The 18,288-nt window shown below is 52.8% G+C and overlaps 2 protein-coding genes across 5 annotated transcripts; one reads left to right on the top strand and one right to left on the bottom strand.

Annotated features, from left to right (window-relative positions):
- Positions 1-5,384: 5,384 nt before the first annotated feature.
- Positions 5,385-15,492, bottom strand: LOC126650022 (zinc finger protein 239-like). 3 transcript variants are annotated; one of them, XM_050334466.1, is made up of 3 exons: positions 14,449-15,492; positions 7,498-7,543; positions 5,385-7,310 (listed from the first exon to the last, which is right to left on the bottom strand). In XM_050334466.1, exons 2-3 carry the CDS (start codon positions 7,541-7,543, stop codon positions 6,376-6,378), a joined length of 981 nt encoding a protein of 326 aa, XP_050190423.1. In that variant the 5' UTR covers positions 14,449-15,492; the 3' UTR covers positions 5,385-6,375. The 3 variants fall into 3 exon arrangements, 1 of the variants encoding a protein (XP_050190423.1); XR_007631237.1 differs by lacking the exon at positions 7,498-7,543 and having other exon boundaries at positions 7,174-7,310; XR_007631236.1 differs by lacking the exons at positions 5,385-7,310; positions 7,498-7,543 and adding an exon at positions 11,979-12,768.
- Positions 12,441-16,281, top strand: LOC126650021 (forkhead box protein J1-like). 2 transcript variants are annotated; one of them, XM_050334464.1, is made up of 3 exons: positions 12,441-12,563; positions 13,593-14,132; positions 15,484-16,281. In XM_050334464.1, the coding sequence occupies exons 2-3, from the start codon at positions 13,623-13,625 to the stop codon at positions 16,279-16,281; spliced, it is 1,308 nt and encodes a 435-aa protein (XP_050190421.1). In that variant the 5' UTR covers positions 12,441-12,563; positions 13,593-13,622. The 2 variants fall into 2 exon arrangements, with proteins under 2 accessions (XP_050190421.1, XP_050190420.1); XM_050334463.1 differs by lacking the exon at positions 12,441-12,563 and having other exon boundaries at positions 13,485-14,132.
- Positions 16,282-18,288: the final 2,007 nt, after the last annotated feature.

Here is an 18,288-nt window from a genome sequence, read left to right as displayed (position 1 = left end):
TGCCTGGGGATGGGATCCATCCTCTGTGATGTCACATCCCCCACAGCCACATTCCCCAGCTGCCAAGACGCTGCCTTTCCTTGGGACTCAGTAGAAACTATCTCCAGGGCAGCTTAGAAACTTGGAGAAACTTGGGGCCATTTCCTCTTTAGTGGCAAAGTTGTGTTTCTTACAAGTAACAAATACAAACTTTTAGTTCTTACAACACACTTCTGGAATACTTTTTGTTTTGTTTTGTTTTGTTTTTCCCATTTGTCTCTCACACAAGACAGAGCAGTCACTCCATGTGAACCTGTGTCCCTGGTTCCCATGGTGGGCTTGCAGGAACTTGGACATTTGTGCATTGTTCAGATGGCATCACTGACTTCCCTCTGACAATTTGGCTGCTACCTGGGCAGTGTTCCCTAACACTAACCAAAAGGGATCATTCCCCCAGAATGTTCAGAGACCCTATGGAGAAGGTGTAGAGCAACTGCTTCTCATTCTGTTGGCACTGCCTCTGCCACCTAGCAAAGAAACAAATAAACAAACAAAATCCCAAAACAAAACAAAACAAAAGCATTTTTATCCACTGAAAGTGTTCAGGGATGATTTAATCTGTGGAAAGACACACCATTTCTTAGGATACACAGAAAGCTTAGATAGAACCTGAAGGACAGGCTGGGAAGGGTCGTGCAGATGAGTGGGGCTCATCCTCAGGAACTCATCCTCTTACTATTTGGAAAAGACAAATTCCACCTGAAGGCTTTTTCTGATGGCAAAAGAAAGAGGCACTATTGCGGTTCATCTCTTGGTTTTTATCTCTGCCTGAGAGCAGAGGTGATCGAGAAATGGGAATATTTTAAGGGAACGCTTTATCACCTTGGATCAGGGAATGTTGATATTTTTGGATCTGTGTTTGGCCCAGCCACCTGTGGAAGTTTTGTTCTTTGCCTGCCAAGTTCACTGATAAACGGGAGCTTCATCCTTGGAGAGACAGTTTCTTGTATAAACTGTTTGAATTGGTGCTCTGTGATTGGCTGGTTGTCTGTAGAGGACATTTGAAGGAGAAACCGAAGAGGAGAGAATGAAGTAAAGCCCCCAGACCCAAACAGATCAGACCCCTTGAGTTAAACAGCACAAGTGTGAGGGGAATCCCCACGTTCTCCCGCATGGCTGAAGGGGTGCACTCACAGAACAGGGGAGGGACCGAGGGCCTCTGGCTGGGCGGTGCTGCCACACCGGCCCAGGGAGACGTAACCGGCTCAGTGGATAAAAACGCAGGTGACTCGTGCTCGGGGCTCTCAAGCTTCACAGGAAGGACAACGTTGCCTTCTGCGGGGACGCCACTATATTTGTGAGCCTGCGGACTCTCCGAGGATGCAGCCTCTGCTGGGGGGAATTCTGGTTCTCCTGGGGTCGGTAAGACAACCTCGTAAAACACACCTGTTTGAGTGGGGGTTTTACTCAGGTCTTAGTTTACTCCTGTCCTTTCCTGTCTCCTGGATTCCTGTTTACTTGGCCACTTTCTGTAATATATATTGAGTTTCATGTTGAGCTCTCAGCAGTGTCTTGGTTTTCAATCTCTGCATCCTCTCAGACTCACCCTGTTTCAGGGACTCAGACTGAAAATTCCAGCGAATGTGTTCTGACTCCAATCAAATTAATTTCCACCCAGGAAGGAAAGCATTTACCTTCCCTCTCTGCTGTGCAATTGGTGAGCTGCCACGGTTCGGGAATAAACACACAAGAGCTGTGGATTTTGAAGCACAGGGTAGCAGATCCTGGGCAGATCTGCTTTTATTCAAAATGGGGGGCTTTTATAGGGCAGGTTGAGGAAGGTTCTGGAAAAAGGGAGTGGATATGTAAAACTAGGAAGGGTTAACATGAATATGTAACAGGGAGGTGGGTACATGACCATGAGGTAACTTGGAAGGGATATGATTGGGTAGGACACATACATTGTAATAGAAGGGTTAACTTTGGTCATAAAATCTTATGTGTATGAGGGAATAAGGAACTTTTGTTATAATTCAACAAGATAAGTTTCATGGACATCCTGTTAATCAAGCAAGCGGCAGTAAAAATAATTCCAGACATCTTGCTAAACAAACAAGTATCAGTATCAGTAAAATTTACAACTGATAAGAACTGCACCTTTTCATCTCTGTCAAATACCAGATGACCACTTAACAATGAGCCACGAACTCAAGCCTCAACGCAGCCGCATTCAAAACTCGGGACTTGGAAATGCATAAAAAGGAACATTTACTACATTTTGTGTGTGCCTCGGCAGGGCACTTGCCCTCCAGGCCACCCAGCACTGTTTTGCTTTATTATCGCTTGCTTAATAAATTTATCAATGTTTAATTGGAATTGAGTTGTCTAAATTCTTATACTAACTTATAACAGGTACCAGCTTCTCCGATGAAACCTGAGGCAAGTCCAGGCCGTCGGCAGAACAGTGAGTGAAGGAGCATAGGTGAACCGGGGCCAAAGACAGCTAGATGACTTGGCCGAAAACAAAATGAACCCTGGAGCTCTCCTCTTCATTCACATCCTCCCTGAGTCAGGGCAAAAGTAAAGTGCCGTCCCCAGAAGAAAAGAAACGCACCTCCCCCTACTGAAGCCATTAGGTTGGAATGTGGGGCTATCAGCCAGTCCTTTTGTGTGTGTGGCTCACTCTGGCCATCTCCTCCCCCCTCCCTCCCTCAACACCTTTCTTTCACAGAGGTAAAGGGAAAAAATTCCAAGCAGGGATTTTTTTTCCTTTAAAACAAGAAAACCTATGACACCGACTGAAGTTGGAAGTTGTTCCTATTGTGTGGGTCAGTGAAATTCCAGAAAAATCGAGTTACCCCTAAGCCAGGAGCTATATCAATAGGGCAAAACCACTATCCTTTGAAGTTGGATTGGTTTCAATAACAGACATTTGCTAAGCATGGTTTGCTTGTAGAATGTGAATCCAAGTACCCATAAAGAAAGCAAATGGTGAAGATCATTGATTAGTGCAGAACCTGAGAGAACCCTCTTAAATGTTAACCTAGGACAGTTTACAGTATTAAATTTAAACAATGCCTTTTTCTGCATCCCCTTGATCAAGGAAAGTCAAGGAATCTTTGCTCTTGAATGAGAAAATCCAGAAACAGTAAGGAAGAAAAGAAGCCACCTGTCTCCTGCGTGAGCCAAAAACAGTTCATGAACTGCCTGCCTGGGAGTGGTAGGATGATGTCAACTCTGGATTGCTCACTATGGACTCGTGGTAAGACCGCTATATGAACTTTTAAAAACAGCCCTATAAGAATTTTCTCGCCTAGACAGACGGTGCAAGAGCAACCTTTAAGCAGCCAAAGTACCCCCTGATGAGAGCCCAGGCTCTGGGTCTGTCAGATCTCTCAAAACCTTTTGAACTGTTTATCTGTGAGAGCCAGAATGTTGCTTCTGGGAGTGCTTGCACAGTTTCTAGCGGATCAGTGAAGAGCCAAAGCCTATTCCAGCCAAAACCCCTGACTGTGAATTGTACACAATGGAAGCAGCTTTGTTCAGGAGGGAAAACAAGTGACAGGCTGTGCAGTGATCACCACCAACAAGGGAATCAAACTGCAGCCTTACCAATGACTATATCTGCTCAGAAAGTAGAATTAACTGCTCTCAGTCCTGGATTTAACAAAAAGAGTAAATATTTGGCATTGAAAACTTTCCCTGAAACTGAAAACCATTTTGCTGACAAATCTGCAAAAGAGGCAGCAGAAAAAGGCATTCTGGCTTTAATCCCAGAAAAGGAGGTAGCATTATATAAAATTGCCCCAAAGCACAATAAAAAAAGGACTTTCAGTTAATTAAATACTTCAAAGCTAACATTCAAGCTACAGAATAGGTTGTTACCCCTACAAAGCCAGTGATAGTGGCACCTGCAGTCATGGGAAAAGAGAGCATAAAATAACCCAAACACTAGCAATAAAATAACTGTAGGAGTCACAAAAGCTGAAAATCTTCCTGGAGACTATTGGCAAATAGAGTTTACTGAGTTACTCTGGAAAGAAATCCCTTCCTTATCACACCAATAAAGCAAATGAAGTAATGAAGATTTTCTTAAACCACATTATTCCTGGGTTCAGAATTTCTCTAGGAATGTCATCAGATAAAGAATCCCATTTTATCGCAGCAGTGGTACACAAGACAAGGAACATTTGTCAGGAAACCTGAATGACATCGGTGCAGGCCCTGCCTATGGCATTGCTGAGAATTCGGTTCAGCCTGGAAGAAAAGACAATTTAAGCCCTTATGAACTAATGTACACTTTAGCATCTACCCTGCAGAAACTCCGGAGATTCGTCGTGATGTCTCAGACAGTGGATTGGACACCCCAGCCCATCCATTCCTGCCCCGGCCATTGGGTCCACATCAAGTGGGAGGACGCTAAGCTCCTACAGGTGAAAGGGAAAGGACCTTTCCAGGTTTTGTTGACCACATTTACAGCAGTTAAGAGATGCAGAAAAGGGCCTTGAACACATTATCGTCAAGTTAAGAACACTCCATTTGACTGGAAAGCCAAACAGACCAGACCCTTAAAATTATCATCTCTGTTTGTATAGCAGCTTGTATTATGATTTAATGCTGTAGCTGTTGTAGTTACCTATGGTTCAAAGTATGCTTTGAATAATGAAACATTGGCCTAATGGCCAAGTCTCAAGAAAATGGAAGGAATGATATCTGAAGTTCTGAGATGTAACAAGAACTAATAGTTTTTGCAGCAGAATGTACCATAGAAACTACATATGGCTGAGTCAAGTGATTTAAAGGGGCCAACCAAGCAAAGTAAAGAAACAATGAAGAAGATAACTGAGGCAGCCAGCCAAGCAACACCAAGTTACCCTATAACCAGGGGTATTGTCTTAAAGGTCATAAGGCAGTCACTCAGAACTTTAGAGGCTCCAGACACAGATGACCACCAGAGACCGTCAGTGAAGCCCTTCAGAGACCTTATAAGGATACACAGATATACTAATAAGTGTTGAAAAATGTCATGAATATGTAACAGGAATGCAGGGAACAAAAAATAAATAATAATGTAATGCTGACAATCAGCTGTAGTGAGGACACCTCTGTGTGCACTTTGGGAACTGATTCCCAGGGTACTTGTGACTGCAGTGCATCATGGTAATGAATGTCTTCCTGCTAAACTCACACATTGGGTCTTAGAGGTTTCTTTTAAGACCCAATTTTAGGCAAGAGGTGGCCCCTCAGGAGCCCTCCAGTGGGGTGACACAGGAAGGACACGTGGGGTCCCCATTCCCAATCCATCCTGGAGGCCAGATGTGGCCATCCCACCCCCACACTCGGCCCTGCCCCCTACCCTGCATGTTCCCCTCAACAGCCCCCTCAGTGCCCCCCAGTAACAGGGACTGGGGAGAACTAGGAGGCTTTACTGTGAACACTGGAAGCACTGGGTGGGGGCAGAGTGACAGTGGTGCAATACACAACTCGGCAATCAAGTAATTTAGGGAGGGGAGTCAAACCAAATCAGGATGGAATTGAGCTATTTTGAGGTGATGGATTGATCCCTCTCAGCTTTTGGGGTGCAAAGCTGTGACAAACTGGAGTGTTGATGGTTCATGGCTCCAACACTCTCAAGTTGCAAAAGCAGCTGGTGCCCCTTTGCCCATGGGCAAAAGAACCACCCAGGGGCAGATGCGGGTGAACACCCACTCCTGGAGGGGACAGGATGGGCTTGGAGCCAGAGAAGGGAAGAAGCCAAAAAGGAACAGGTACTGCCAGGTGGGACAGTGCTTTGGATCACAGCACTGTCCTCCCCTACACAACTGGCTCAGAAGGGAAAACTCTGCCCCAGGAAGTAGTGGAACATTCACACAGAGCCCAGAGGTTTTCATCCCTTCTCATGGACCACAACTAGCTCAGCCACTGACAGGAGAGGCAGGGTCATGTCTAAGAAGGGGACAGAAACCATCAGAGAGCCCCCAAAGTGCTCCATGATCCATATCAGACACTGTAAAACTCCCCCCTAGGGGAGGTACTTGGGCATTCCAACTAAACCTGAATGTATATTAACCCACTGAACTTTGTGTTTCAGGGGTGTCCTCCACCTCCAATGGATCAAGACTGTGACCATCACTTGGACAAAGGGACATGAGTGCAACTACCAAGTCTATGCTGGATCCTCAGGTTGTGACTCCGTATTTTTCTACTCTGATACTTTCTTTCTTTTCCCGTATACATTTTCTTAAATGTTCTTTTTATGCTTTTATATTACTAGAGATAGTAATACTAGCTCTTCCCACACTCCCCACACGTGTAGGGCCTTTCCTTGGTGTGGATGCGCTGGTGGGTGACGAAGGTGCAGCTGTCACTGAAGGTTGTCCCACATGCCCCACGCTTTTAGGGCTGTTGCCCAATGTGGATCTGCTGGTGGCGGATCAGGTTGGAGTTGACGTTGAAGCTCTTCCCACACTCCAAGCACTTGTAGGGCCATTCCCCTGTGTGGATCTGCTGGTGGCGAATCAGGTGGGAGCTCTTGCTGAAGCTCTTCCCACATTCCAAGCACTTGTAGGGCCGTTCCCCAGTGTGGATCTTTTGGTGGCAGGTCAGGCTGGAGCTCTGGCTGAAGCTTTTCCCACATTCTCCACACAAATAGGGCCGTTCCCCAGTGTGGACACGCTGGTGGGTGATGAGGTTGGAGCTCTGGCTGAAGCTCTTCCCACATTCCCCACATGTGTAGGGCTGTTCCCCTGTGTGCAGGTGCTGGTGGGTGAGAAGGGCAGTGCTCTTGCTGAAACTCTTCCCACACTCCAAGCACTTGTAGGGCCATTCCCCAGTGTGGATCTTCTGATGGCAGATCAGGTCAGAGTTCCGGTTGAAGCCCCTCCCACATTCCCCACATATGTAGGGCCGTTCCCCACTGTGGAATTTCTGATGGGTGATGAGGTGAGAGCTGTGCCTGAAGCTCTTTCCACATTCTCCACACCTGTAAGGCCATTCCCCAGTGTGGATGCGCTGGTGAGTGAGGAGGTGGGAGTTCCATCTGAAGCCCTTCCCACATTCCAAGCACTTGTAGGGCTTCTCCTCAGTTTGAAACTGCTCAAGGACCACCAGGTCAGAGCTCTGGCTCAAGCTCCAGCCGCCTTCCCTGCATATGGTGGGTCTTTCCTCCTCAGAGCACCCTGGGCTGGCTTTGCAGCCCCTCCTCCAGGGGGATCTCCAGGCCTTTTCCTCCCCGTTGCCTTCCTGCGCCGGGGAGCCCTTCAAAACGGCCTCTCCCACCAGGCTCTGCTGGGGGGATTTGTCCTCCGTGCTCTCCGTCCTCAGCTCGGGGCCTGGGGCAGGAAGGAAGAAGGACAGGCAGGGGATTTGCCTCTGGCCCAGAGGGAAGGCCAAGGACATCCCCCAGTCCAGCCCCGGCAGGACGGCAGCGCCAGCGGGGTTGTTCTGCAGCCGGGGGCGACGCTCGGCTGCCACAGGCACCACAAAACAGGGCCAAAGGGGTACTGACTTCCTCATCACCTGCCTGGGGGGCCCGTGGCATCTTCCTCGCAGCCTCCTGCTCCATCTAGCCAAGGAAGGAAAAATCTTGTTTTGAGGAGCAAAAACAAGGTGTGAGCACATTGGCTTGGGGGTTGCTTCAGTCCAAGTCCATATCTAAAAGTCACCAAGCATCTTGCATCTGTAAAAACCTCCAAAATACCAACATTCAGCCCCAAAAAACCCTCCCAGGAGATCCCCCTCTCTGGTCTCTCCGCTTTGGGGTTCTAGGGGTCCCCCCGTCCGGGCTGGGGGTCCCACATGTATTGGGGGTCCCCCTCTCTGGGGTCCCCACCCTCTCCAGCCTATCAGGGGTTCCCGTGAATCCCAAGCCTCCCTGCCTCTGCAGTTTCCTCACTTTGGGGTTCTGGGATTGCCCCCTCTTCAGGGTCCCACTTAGGAATGCCAGGGGTTTCAGAGGTCCTGGGGTCACTTCTTCCTTATCTCTCTGCTTCAGGGTGCCAGGGGTCCCACGGGTCCCCCCTCTCCAGGCTGCTGGGAATGATGTCCCCGGGAATCCTAGGAATGCCTTCTCTCCGGGCACCCATTTTGTTGTCCCAGAACTGACCCCCCTCTCCAGGCTGCGAGGGGTCCTCCAGCTCCGATATCACCCCTCTCCGTTCTCCCCACTCCGGGGGTCCCGGGATTCCCACCTACCCCCGGCTTTCCCGGGGGTCCCCAAAACCAGTGTGTGTGTCCCCCCACTGCCGGCTGCGGGCTGACAATGGAGGCGGCGGTTCCCGAGCAAGGGAAGACCGACCTGTTATAGTCAAATGACCAGATATAAATTTTTTCTTTTAAATATATTGTAGAAATTTATTGAAGGCAAATAAGCAAAGCAGCGCGCTGGAAGACCCGGGGAAACTCCTGTTCCACCAACGGTCTTCCCGCCAAAAACGTGTAATGATCTTTTATATGTGCCACTATTCCCTCCCCTTTAGGCGGCGCCTGGATGCCGGGTGGCAGGTCCCAGATGGAGGTGGTCCTCAGATGGCAGCGGCTGCTCTCGGAGCGGGGCGAGTGGCTCCTCCCTCGGGCCGGCTCCTCCCTCGGGCAGCTTGCTGCCACGGCTGCTCTGCCGCTCCTGGCTCGGCTGCAACAGGCTGTGCCGGGGGCCGTGCCGCTCGGCTATGTCCCTTTATCCATATCTTTATAGGCTCATTTAAAGCTTACATTCAGAACTTGTTTAACATAGTAAGATATAGCTTTCCATAGTAACATAACATTGTGGTTTGACATTTGTAATTCAAACTAACCACTAACACTAACATTGCAAAGATAATTTGATTAGCAAATTATTTATCTTTGCCTTTATTAACTATTTCAGACCCGCACCGCGGGGGGCACCCGCATCCCCCCGCATCCCCCCACCTACAGCCAGCGCTGTTCCGGGAACCGCCACCGGGGCCCCCCCAAAAAGCACCTCCCGGGCACCCCCATTATCGCCCCAAAGGGCATTTCTGGCTCAGCTTTGGAGTCCTCCAGGCTTCAATATCGCACCAGCCCTCGACAAAAAGGAAAAAACAAACCCAGAGACCCCTCAAGATATTTTGGGCGAGCTCCGGCTCACCGGTGGGATGCGGGGGCAGTGATGCTCCTAGGGAATCCCCGGCCTCCCGGACTTCCCTTTTGTTCTTGCTGACCTTGCTCTTGCTCCTCCGGCTCCTCCCCCATCCCGCCTTTTCCTCCCCCTCCACTTCCTCCCGCTCCTGCCCCTCCCTAATTCCAGCCCTTCCCCTCCTTCACAATCACGAACTGGGGGAGCTTCGGTCCGTGCTCCGACTCCATCACCAACAGGTAACGCAGGGAGGGGGGAACTGGGGAGTCCCAGAGTCAAGGCAAGGGGAGACGAGCGTGGGGGAGAGGTGGGGCAGGCGGGAAAGGGGGTTAGGGAGGTTATTGGTGCAGGATAAGGGGGTGCAAGGGGAGTCTGGAGCTGGAGAAGAGAGTGCAGGGGCGTCCCAGTGTCTGGGAATGGGGGTCCAGGGGGTTCCCCAGGTCAACGAAAGGTGGGACTAGGGTGGGGAGAGGCAGTATAGGGGGTCCAGGGGGTCCCTGTGCCCAGGAAAGGGGCATCCAGGGGCCTCCAGTGTCCTCCAGTGTCAGGGAAAGGTGATTCATTGGGTGTGGAGACATGGGAAGTCCGAGAAGGGGTTTCAGAGGGTCCCTGATGTTGAGGAAAGGAGAGGCTGGGGACTGGGAGAGGCCGGAATTGGGGGTGGAGTGGGTACCAGAGTCAAGGAAGAGGGAGTGTCTGTAGTCTACGAGAGGTAGGATGGGGGTGCAGAAGAGTCCCAGTGCTGGATAGGAGGTGCAGGGGGGCCCTGATGCCCAGGCATGGGCCCAGGAGGTCCCAGGGTCAAGGAAATGGAAGTGTGGGGTCTGGGAGAGATAGCATAGCTGGGAAAGGGGGTGCAGAGGGTTCTGGAACCAGGGAAGTGGGTGCAGGGGGTCCTGGATAAGGGGGTGCAGGGATTGTCTCAGTTCACAGGAATGTGGGGTACAGAAGGTACCTGGGATCCCCTGGAGCACCCCTGGACCCCCCTGCAGGAAGGGCCAGGAGCAGGGAACTGGGAAGACACAGAAATTTGAGGGTCAGGGTGGTACCAGGGTCAAGGAAATGGGGGAACTGGGAGGGCTGGGAAGGGGCTTCAGAGGGTCCCAGGGTCAAGGAAAGCTGGGACTGGGGGTGAGGTGACCTGGGATGGCCAACAACAGGAGACTAGGCATCCCCAGAGTAAAGGAAAAGGGGGATTTGGGGGCTGGGAGAGGCAGGATGGCCGGGACAGGAGGTGTTGTAGTCAAAAAAGGGGGGGCTGGGGGCTGGAGAACCAGGAATGGCTGGGAAGGGGGGTCCCAGTGCCTGGGAAAAGGGAGTGCAGGGGGATCCTGATAATAATAGGGAAGCGGAGGAAACAATGGGATGAAGCTCCAAAGTGCCAATTCCCAGCAGCAGGAAGGCAGGAAGAGGGTAGGGAAGTGGCCCCAGGGAAAGGGACCCCAGAGCAGATCTCCTGGTCAGGGCCAGACTGGGAACTGGGAACAAGGACTTTGGGAATACAGAGCAGTGGGAAGGGGTTGCCCTCCCCCTCCTGCCCATCCTGCGCTTCCCAGAGACCAGTCACTCCCACTATATTCCACTTGCCTACAACATGGTCCCAATTGGTCCCAGGAGTGCCAGTCACTCCCAGTGTGAGTCCAGCACGATCCAAGTCTCCCGCAGCAGGATCCCAGTCACTCGAGATGCCCCAGGGTAGGTCCAGTCACTCCAAGTTGATCCCAGTTGCTCCCAGTGTGGTCCCAGTCACCCCCAGTATGGTTACAGACATTCCTAGTATGACCCCAGTGTGGTCCCAGTCGCCCCAGCATCATTCTAGTATCTTCCAGTTGATCCCAGTTGGCTCCCACCATTGGCCCAGTAGATCCCAGTAACCCCCAGTAAGGTTCCATTCACACACTATGTAATCCCAGTAACCCCCAATAAGGTTCCATTCACACACTACGTAATCCCAGTATGATCCCAGTATGATCCTAGCCACTGCCAGTATGGTTCCAGTCACTTCCAGTATGACTCCAGTTGTCCCCTACAAGTTAATCCTTGTCAATGCCATTGTGGTCCCAGTCACCACCAGTATAATCCCAGTCACTTCCTGCCACTGCCAGTAGAATCCCAGTATGATCCCAGTTGCCTCTGGTGTGGTTCCACTTGCTCCCAGTATAAACCCAGTCACTCTCAATATGATACCATTTACTCACAGCATGGTCCCAATTGCTCCCAGTCACTCCCACTCTCAGATACTCCAGTACTATTCCAGTCACTCCCAGTCGCCCCCAGTATGAACCAAGTTGCCCCCCACATACTTCCAGTTGCTCCAGTCCCCCCCACTACGGTTCCCTCATGACTGGGGAGTACCACAAAAACTCCCTCAGGATTGGGGGTAGCCCAATACCCCATCAGGAATGGCAGATACCCAAAAATCACTTCAGGAATGGGGGATACCCCAAAATGCCCTCAGGAATGGGATCCCCCCTGGCCTCATCATCCCCAGCTTTCAGCTCTCTCATTCCAAACCCCATCCATGCCACCCCTCCCCCCGCATGGAGACCCCCTTCCCAAGACCAATTTCACCCATCCCACCCCTTCCAACCTCATCCCACTCCTTCAAGAATCAATCCCACCCCTCCCAAGCCACTTCCCACCCCATCCTAATCCTCCCAGTCCCCATCCCACCCCTCTTCGGGGCTTGGGGGGGATGTGGGATTGAGTAATTCTGGGGTGGGATTAAGCCATTTTCATGTGGGATTGAGTAGTTTTAAGGAGACAGATTTATCCCTCTTAGCTCTTGGAGTGAAAAGCAATGGAGAAAATTCTCCCAAATCTGCCTAGAACCTCCAAATCCTCCTGAATATCCCCTGAACTCCAAATTCACCCCCAAATTCTAGTAAAATGATGGAGCTTTAGATGCTTTGTTGTATTTCTTTATTTTTACCCCAATTTCAGGTGTTTAGAAGGGATGAAGGTGGATCAAATAAAAATCAAGGTGAAAACATGTTGGTGCTGTACGAGTATCTGTGAGGTTGGGTTTTGGTGGAAGAGCCTCTTTTGGAGCGGGGTTCTACGCCATTGTCTCCAAACTCTTGGGCACAGGCTGCGGCCAGGCTGTGGGGTCCGGCTGGTCCGGGATCCCCCGGCATCCTTCCCGCCCGGGGCTGTGCCCGCCCGGCAGGCCCCGCCCACGGCGGCGCGCGCACCAATGGCAGGGCCGGGCGATGTTGACGGGGCGGGGCGTCCGCGCACGCGCGAAGCCTCGGGGAGCGCCCCCAGCGCCGGGGCGGCCGCGACTGTCGGCGACTTTCGGCGACTCGGCGGGCCCGGCCCGGGCACAGCGGAGGGCGGCGGGCCATCAGCCCTGCTCCTGCCCCTTCTTTTTTCCCCACGGATTGTTTTTTGTGGTTTTTTTTGCTGCCGCCCCGCGTTTTGAAAAACGACGAGCTCTCGTCGTCAGCTCTCCCGAGCTGCGGAAGCTGCGGCACGACACCGGCAGGGGGTAAGGGACGGCGGCGGGGAGCGGCCGGGGCCTGGGGAGGGCGGCGGGACGGGCCCGCCCCCAGCTGCAGAGAGCGAGCACTTGAAGGATTGCCCCCCCTCCCTTAGCGCGGGTGCGGGAGCTGGTCGGGGCTGGTTGCTGACGCTGGGGACCGGGCACCTGAGCAACCTGCCCGGAGCCTTCGTTTCGGCGGAAAACCCCTGTCCTGGTCCGGGGGGAAAAAAATAGCCCATTTCCTGGAAGCGGGAGGCAAACCCCCCTGCTCCCCACAACGGCCGCGCCGCCCGCGCGCGGGGGGTTCCGCATCGTTCTCGCTGCCAAACCCCCGTGACAGCCGGGCCAGCGGCCCCCGCTGCCTCCCGGGACCACCTTCTCTCGTGGCCGAAAAGCCACCACGAGACTCTGGTTTTGCAGCCTGGCACCGGAGCCAGCGCCGCATCCCCTGCCCGCTATTCCCCAAAGCCTGAAGCTGCCGGCTGGCTCGAAGTGACGCTGTGCTTGGTGTGGGTCCCTGTGCCCGCTCCCCCCTCCTTCCCCCCCGGGTTGGTTTTGGGTGCCAGGGGAAGGGAGAAGCATAAATAACATCAAACCGAGGGAAGGTTGCAGGGATGAGACAGACCAGATGAAGACTTTAAGGTCTTTAGCTGAGGTGTTAGACCCTGATAGTTTGTCCTGAAGAGTTTGTCCTGCTCACAACAGGTGGGAGAAACCACCTCTCTGGGTGGGATGAGAGGGCTGAATTTTGGTTGGTTGTGGAGGGGTTCGTTAGTTTCTTCAGCCAAGAGCTTGCTGGGCAGCACCAGCCCACCGGGTTTGGGTGGCACTGGGAGCACGGCGGTTTGAGGGAATTTCCCCGAGGCCCAGGGCTGCTAAAGTACCCCTGGGGCAGACGTTGCAGCTCCCATGCCCAGCACCCCAGGGATGGGTCTTGCCCAGCGACACCAGGAACACTCAGGCCCAGCCCTGTCCAGGTGCCAGAGAGCAATTGTGCCACAGGGAACCTCAACCCTCTCCCTCTTGTCCTTGCAGGATCTGTCCCATCCATTCCCTCCCCTTCACATGCACCCGGTGACGTGCCAAGGCATGGTGTGCTCCAGCCCTGTGCTAAGAGCTCAGGGGCAATGGAACCCCACCAAGGAAGATGGGCCTGGCAGCAAGCCAGACCCCCTGTGGCTGGCTAACCTCACAGGCACCCACATCGGCTTGCCCCCAATATCTGAGGACCCTGAGGACCGCTGCACCATCTGGGAAAATCTAGTGAGTCTGGTGGACTTTCAGTCCCCAGGCTTTCCCCTGACTGCTGAGGAGCTGTGTGAGTACATCGACATTCCCCGCACAGCCACCTCCTCCTCCACCACCATGATGCACCATGCCATGGCCGAGTCCTCTCAGCTCACAGGGAACATCAACTACAAGACCAACCCACATGTCAGGCCACCTTACTCCTATGCCACCCTCATCTGCATGGCAATGGAAGCCAGCAAGAAGCCCAAGATCACCCTCTCGGCCATCTGCAAGTGGATCAGTGACAACTTCTGCTACTTCCAACCTGCTGATCCCACCTGGCAGGTAGGAGATTTGCAACCCTCTTGCCTTGGTCCCTGTCCACACAGGGCTGGGCAGGGCTTTCCACAGCCTACACGCTGCAAAACAAGGTCCAATACTAGATCCCACTGGGAAGACGGCGGCACCGGCAGCTGGTGGGGAAGGGCTGGAACGGGAAAGAGTTTGGCTGGGCTCAAATGCCAGAGCTGCTGGGGTGACGGAGGAAAAGAGCCCTGCCGGGGGAGAGCCCGAGGTCATCTAGGGAGCTGCAAGGTACCCATTGGGCCCCCAGCCCCTGGGGCTCCTCTTGGTTCTGTGGCGAAGGCCTCTCAGTCCCTACCTTTCTGGAGCGTTGATGGGGTCCCGAGTGCCTCAGGGCTGAGCGCACGTGCAAGAAGTCACCACATCGAGCATCCCTGGGTGCTGAGGACCAGGCACAGGAGAGGCATGGAGATGCTGTTTGCTGGACAAGTCACTCATTGGGGAATTTCCCAGATGAAGCACTGCTGCTTTTTAAGCAGGGCACAGCGCTGGTCTCCTGGCCCTTCAGACGGGCCGAGGAGGCTCCATTGCTGGGACAGGCTGCTGAGACCTGTAGAGGGAAGACCAAGAGGGGTCAAATAGGGCTGCTGTCCCCAGCTAGCACAGGCATATCCCTGGCAGGGAGGGGACAGCCCCAGGCTTACCAGCTTTGGGGACAGCCTGAAGCCCTTCCCACAGCAGCTTTTCCCAGCCACCTTGGCTTGCTGCCTTTCTCTGTCACACGAGGTCACAAGAGGGCCACTCTGGCATATGAGGCTTTCTAGCAGGGGGCAGGGCAAGAGTGCCCTGAATGGCTCATCCTCCCACTTGGATTATTGCCAGCCCAAATCTGCAGTGTTCCTTTGATCCTGGGTGGCTGTGCTCACCCAGCCAGGGCTGGGCAAACACATTGCAAGCCCCCTGACCAGGAGTTGCCCACCTTCTCCCCAGGCAGATGGGCTCCCTGGAGCCCATCACTGTCAAGAGAGCCCCTCACGGACCCTCTTCCTCTCCAGGGCCACCTGGATTCCCCAGCCTCTCCTGTGCTGGGGGAACTATGCGAGCGCTTTGGGAGAAGGAGCTGGCTGCTTTGCTTGACTTTGGGAAGCCCAAAGCTGGGTTATTTACCCAGCAACCGAGTTTCCTGTCTGATTATTAGCTGCACTCAGGGTACATTCAGGGGATTTTCTAGAGGGCACATAGCCCGAGATGTCTTGGCATTGCCATTTCTGCTTTCTTTTCCCAAAGGGCCTTGCTGAAAACCTTCTGTTGCACCAGCCTCTTCACACAGGTAGGTCCCTCTCACGCCAGCAGACAAGCATTCAGCCTTGGGTTTTTTCTCTTTTGGACCTAGAGCTCCATCCGGCACAACCTCTGCATCAACAAGCGCTTCATCAAGGTGACCCGGGAGAAGAGCGAACCAGGGAGAGGAGCATTTTGGAAGCTCCACTCCCGATACGCCAACCGGTTCAAGAACAGAACCTTCAAAGAGTGGAGGATGCCACCAGTGCAGACGCAGCCAGGCTCCCCTGAAAGAGCCCAGCAAGAGGCAGGGCACATCATCAGCCCAGCTGCCTCAGCCTGCAGCTCCCGTAACAATCTCGAGATAAGCATGGAGCTGCAGCAGCTGCTGAAAGAGTTTGAAGAGTTTGAAAACAGCCAGAACTGGAATGCCATGGAGAATGAAGTGGGGCAGCAGCGCAAGCAGCCCATGTCAACGGCCAAGATGTCTCGACTTCCCAGCTCTGCTTCTGGGACCCAGGAAGAGCGGAGCGAGCTGACCGAGCTGAAGGGTGACACTGACTGGGAAGCTCTCCTGAGCAACCACCTGGACGAAGGAGACTTCTCTGTTCTTGGGGATCTGGAGCTCCCACCTCCCATCCAGCCCGTGACACTGCACCTGGACTGGACGGGACAAGGGCAGCACACAGCCTGTCCCCAAGAACAGGAGCAAGTCCTCACCAAACCTAACCACAACAACCCAGGCTTTGATGAAACCCTCATGGCCACAGCTTTCCTGGAGCGTGCCTGGCACAAGGAAACAAGCGATAACCTCTCCAACTTCATCCCCATTGACCAGGGGGCTGAAAACATCCAGGCCTCTTTGCCAGAGAGGGATGTCAGAGACTGTAACTTTCCGACCTTCTATTAACACTTCAGTAGAGATGGTAAATGGCAGGTGATGGACTAGATTAGATTAGATAGACTCTGGAGGGGTTTTGGGTGTGGGCCTAGATGTTTACATTGACAAACCTTTTTATTTCTTACAGTTCTATTCTCGTGTTTGGCGGATATGTTGAAGAACTGCACAGATACTTCTACACTTTACCTTTTTTCACGCAAGTTATTAATAAATTAAACAAAATAATGAAGACAAAAAAGTGGAGATGAAAAACCCCTTTTGCCTCCTTGTTTCCCTCCAGCACAGCCTGGCTCTGCCTGAGCTGCTGCCCTGCTTCCACACCCAGCCTCAGGACTTGGGAACCCTCATCCACTTCCACAGTGGCACAGCTATTCCCCATGGTGAAACCAAAGCACAAACCCACACCAGTGTGCCAATGGTTACACACCACCAGTACAACACCAGGCCAGCTGTGCCTGTGTCCTGAGTCCTGGGCGCTCCCAACCCAGGGAATAGCCTTCCTTGCCATTGCAGGGAGTTCCTGGGGGCAATGTGGTCTGAATGCCAGGGACAATCCCTCTGTCTGTGCCATGTCCCCACCCAGCCCTATAGATGCTACAAGAAGCCCAAAGGTGGCGAGAGGAGCTGCACAGAAGATGCAGGAAGAGTCTGCACCAGGCCAGTCCAGCCAAGGAACAGTTGGGCTGTACCAAGGGAGGGGCCAAAGCAGCACACACTCAGCTGCCAGCCTGGCCAGCACAGGCAGGGCAGGGTATGGCATGGCGGGGCTGGGGGCAGCAGGTTTGGGGAGCCTCATGGGGAGGGCAGGTGGGCTCAGGGGTGCGGGCTGGGGGCCAAGCTGGCTGCGGCCAGGCTGTGGGTACCTCTCTGTGCACACTACCAGGGGCAGGGCTGCCCCTTGGGATGAGAAGGAGGGAGAAGGGCACTGGAAGGGCAATCTGGAAAAGGCTGGCCTGGCCCCTGCTTGGGGGTCAAAAGACCAAACTGAAATCAGGAGTCTGACTCGTAAGGAGAAAACATTGTAGTCAGGTGCCTGGTGAGGTTTGGAACTGTTTAACAGATTCTTTCTTACAGTTCTGGTTATTAAGTGAATGCCAATCAGAATTTAACTCTCCTTCCAGTGAAAAAGCCTAAGTCATTGACTGGTATCTGCTAGACCCAAATCCTTAATAACAGAGATTAAGATGTACTTTACAGTGTTAGAAGACACCTTCTTTTGTGTACTTGTGGCCAAACAGAATCAAGTTTTCTTTGCCATTGAATGGGAAAATCCAACTCCAGGATGGAAGATGCAGGTTTCTCGGACCGTTCTCCCACAAGGATTATCCTGGCAAAGGAGCTGGAACAGTGGCATCATGAGTCTTAACCCAGTCACTTTTACTCCCAGTCTCTGGGACAGGAGAGCTGTATCCTGACAATTTGGTAACTATTGAACAAATTTGTTCCAGCAGGCCATATCTCTGAGATGAGACAGAGATGGAGCTTTGTATTGACATGAGCAGTCCAAGTGTTGTATGCTTGGCTAATCTTTTGTTTAAGGAAAAAGGAATACAATCCCAAGAGGCTGAGAGCCACCAGGAGGGAAGCCAACAGTACTAAGCAGTACCATTGACAACCTATTCAAAATGGACCCCAACTCCAATGGAGGGAAGAGCTGCACCTGTGGACTATTTAGCAAGGGAAGGAGAGATATACCTAGGAAATAAGGGCCTGAGTGCTCATTAATAAAAATATTATGTAGGCAGGAACCAAAGAATGTTGATGCCTTTGTTAAAATGTTTCAATAGCATAAAGCTTGGATGCGCAGGGAGCCAGCCTTTCGTGGGAACCATCCCTCTCCCTGCTTTGGCAAACTGGAATAAAGAAATAGAAATCCTTCACCGCGGTGTGTGAATTGGCGTTGCCCTCAAAGGGAGGAGCGCGCAGCCGAGACAACAGGTGGGGTCCGCAGCAATTTCCCGTCCATCTCTCCGCTCCACATCCCGTTTGCACCTGCCGACTGCGCACCGCGGGCGG

This window comes from Myiozetetes cayanensis, unplaced genomic scaffold, assembly GCF_022539395.1.
Source record: "Myiozetetes cayanensis isolate MyiCay16 unplaced genomic scaffold, myiCay2020 scf54, whole genome shotgun sequence".
In the NCBI taxonomy this organism is placed as follows: domain Eukaryota; kingdom Metazoa; phylum Chordata; class Aves; order Passeriformes; family Tyrannidae; genus Myiozetetes; species Myiozetetes cayanensis.
This window is presented reverse-complemented; position numbering and strand designations above follow the sequence as displayed.

Coding starts and splice junctions, on each gene's coding strand:
- LOC126650022 (XM_050334466.1), bottom strand. CDS start 7,543: ATGGAGCAGGAGGCTGCGAGGAAGATGCCACGGGCCCCCCAGGCAG. Junction 7,311..7,497: donor GCCACGGGCCCCCCAGGCAG/GTGATGAGGAAG, acceptor TTCCTGCCCCAG/GCCCCGAGCTGAGGACGGAG.
- LOC126650021 (XM_050334463.1), top strand. CDS start 13,485: ATGGGTCTTGCCCAGCGACACCAGGAACACTCAGGCCCAGCCCTGTCC. Junction 14,133..15,483: donor CTGCTGATCCCACCTGGCAG/GTAGGAGATTTG, acceptor TTTTGGACCTAG/AGCTCCATCCGGCACAACCT.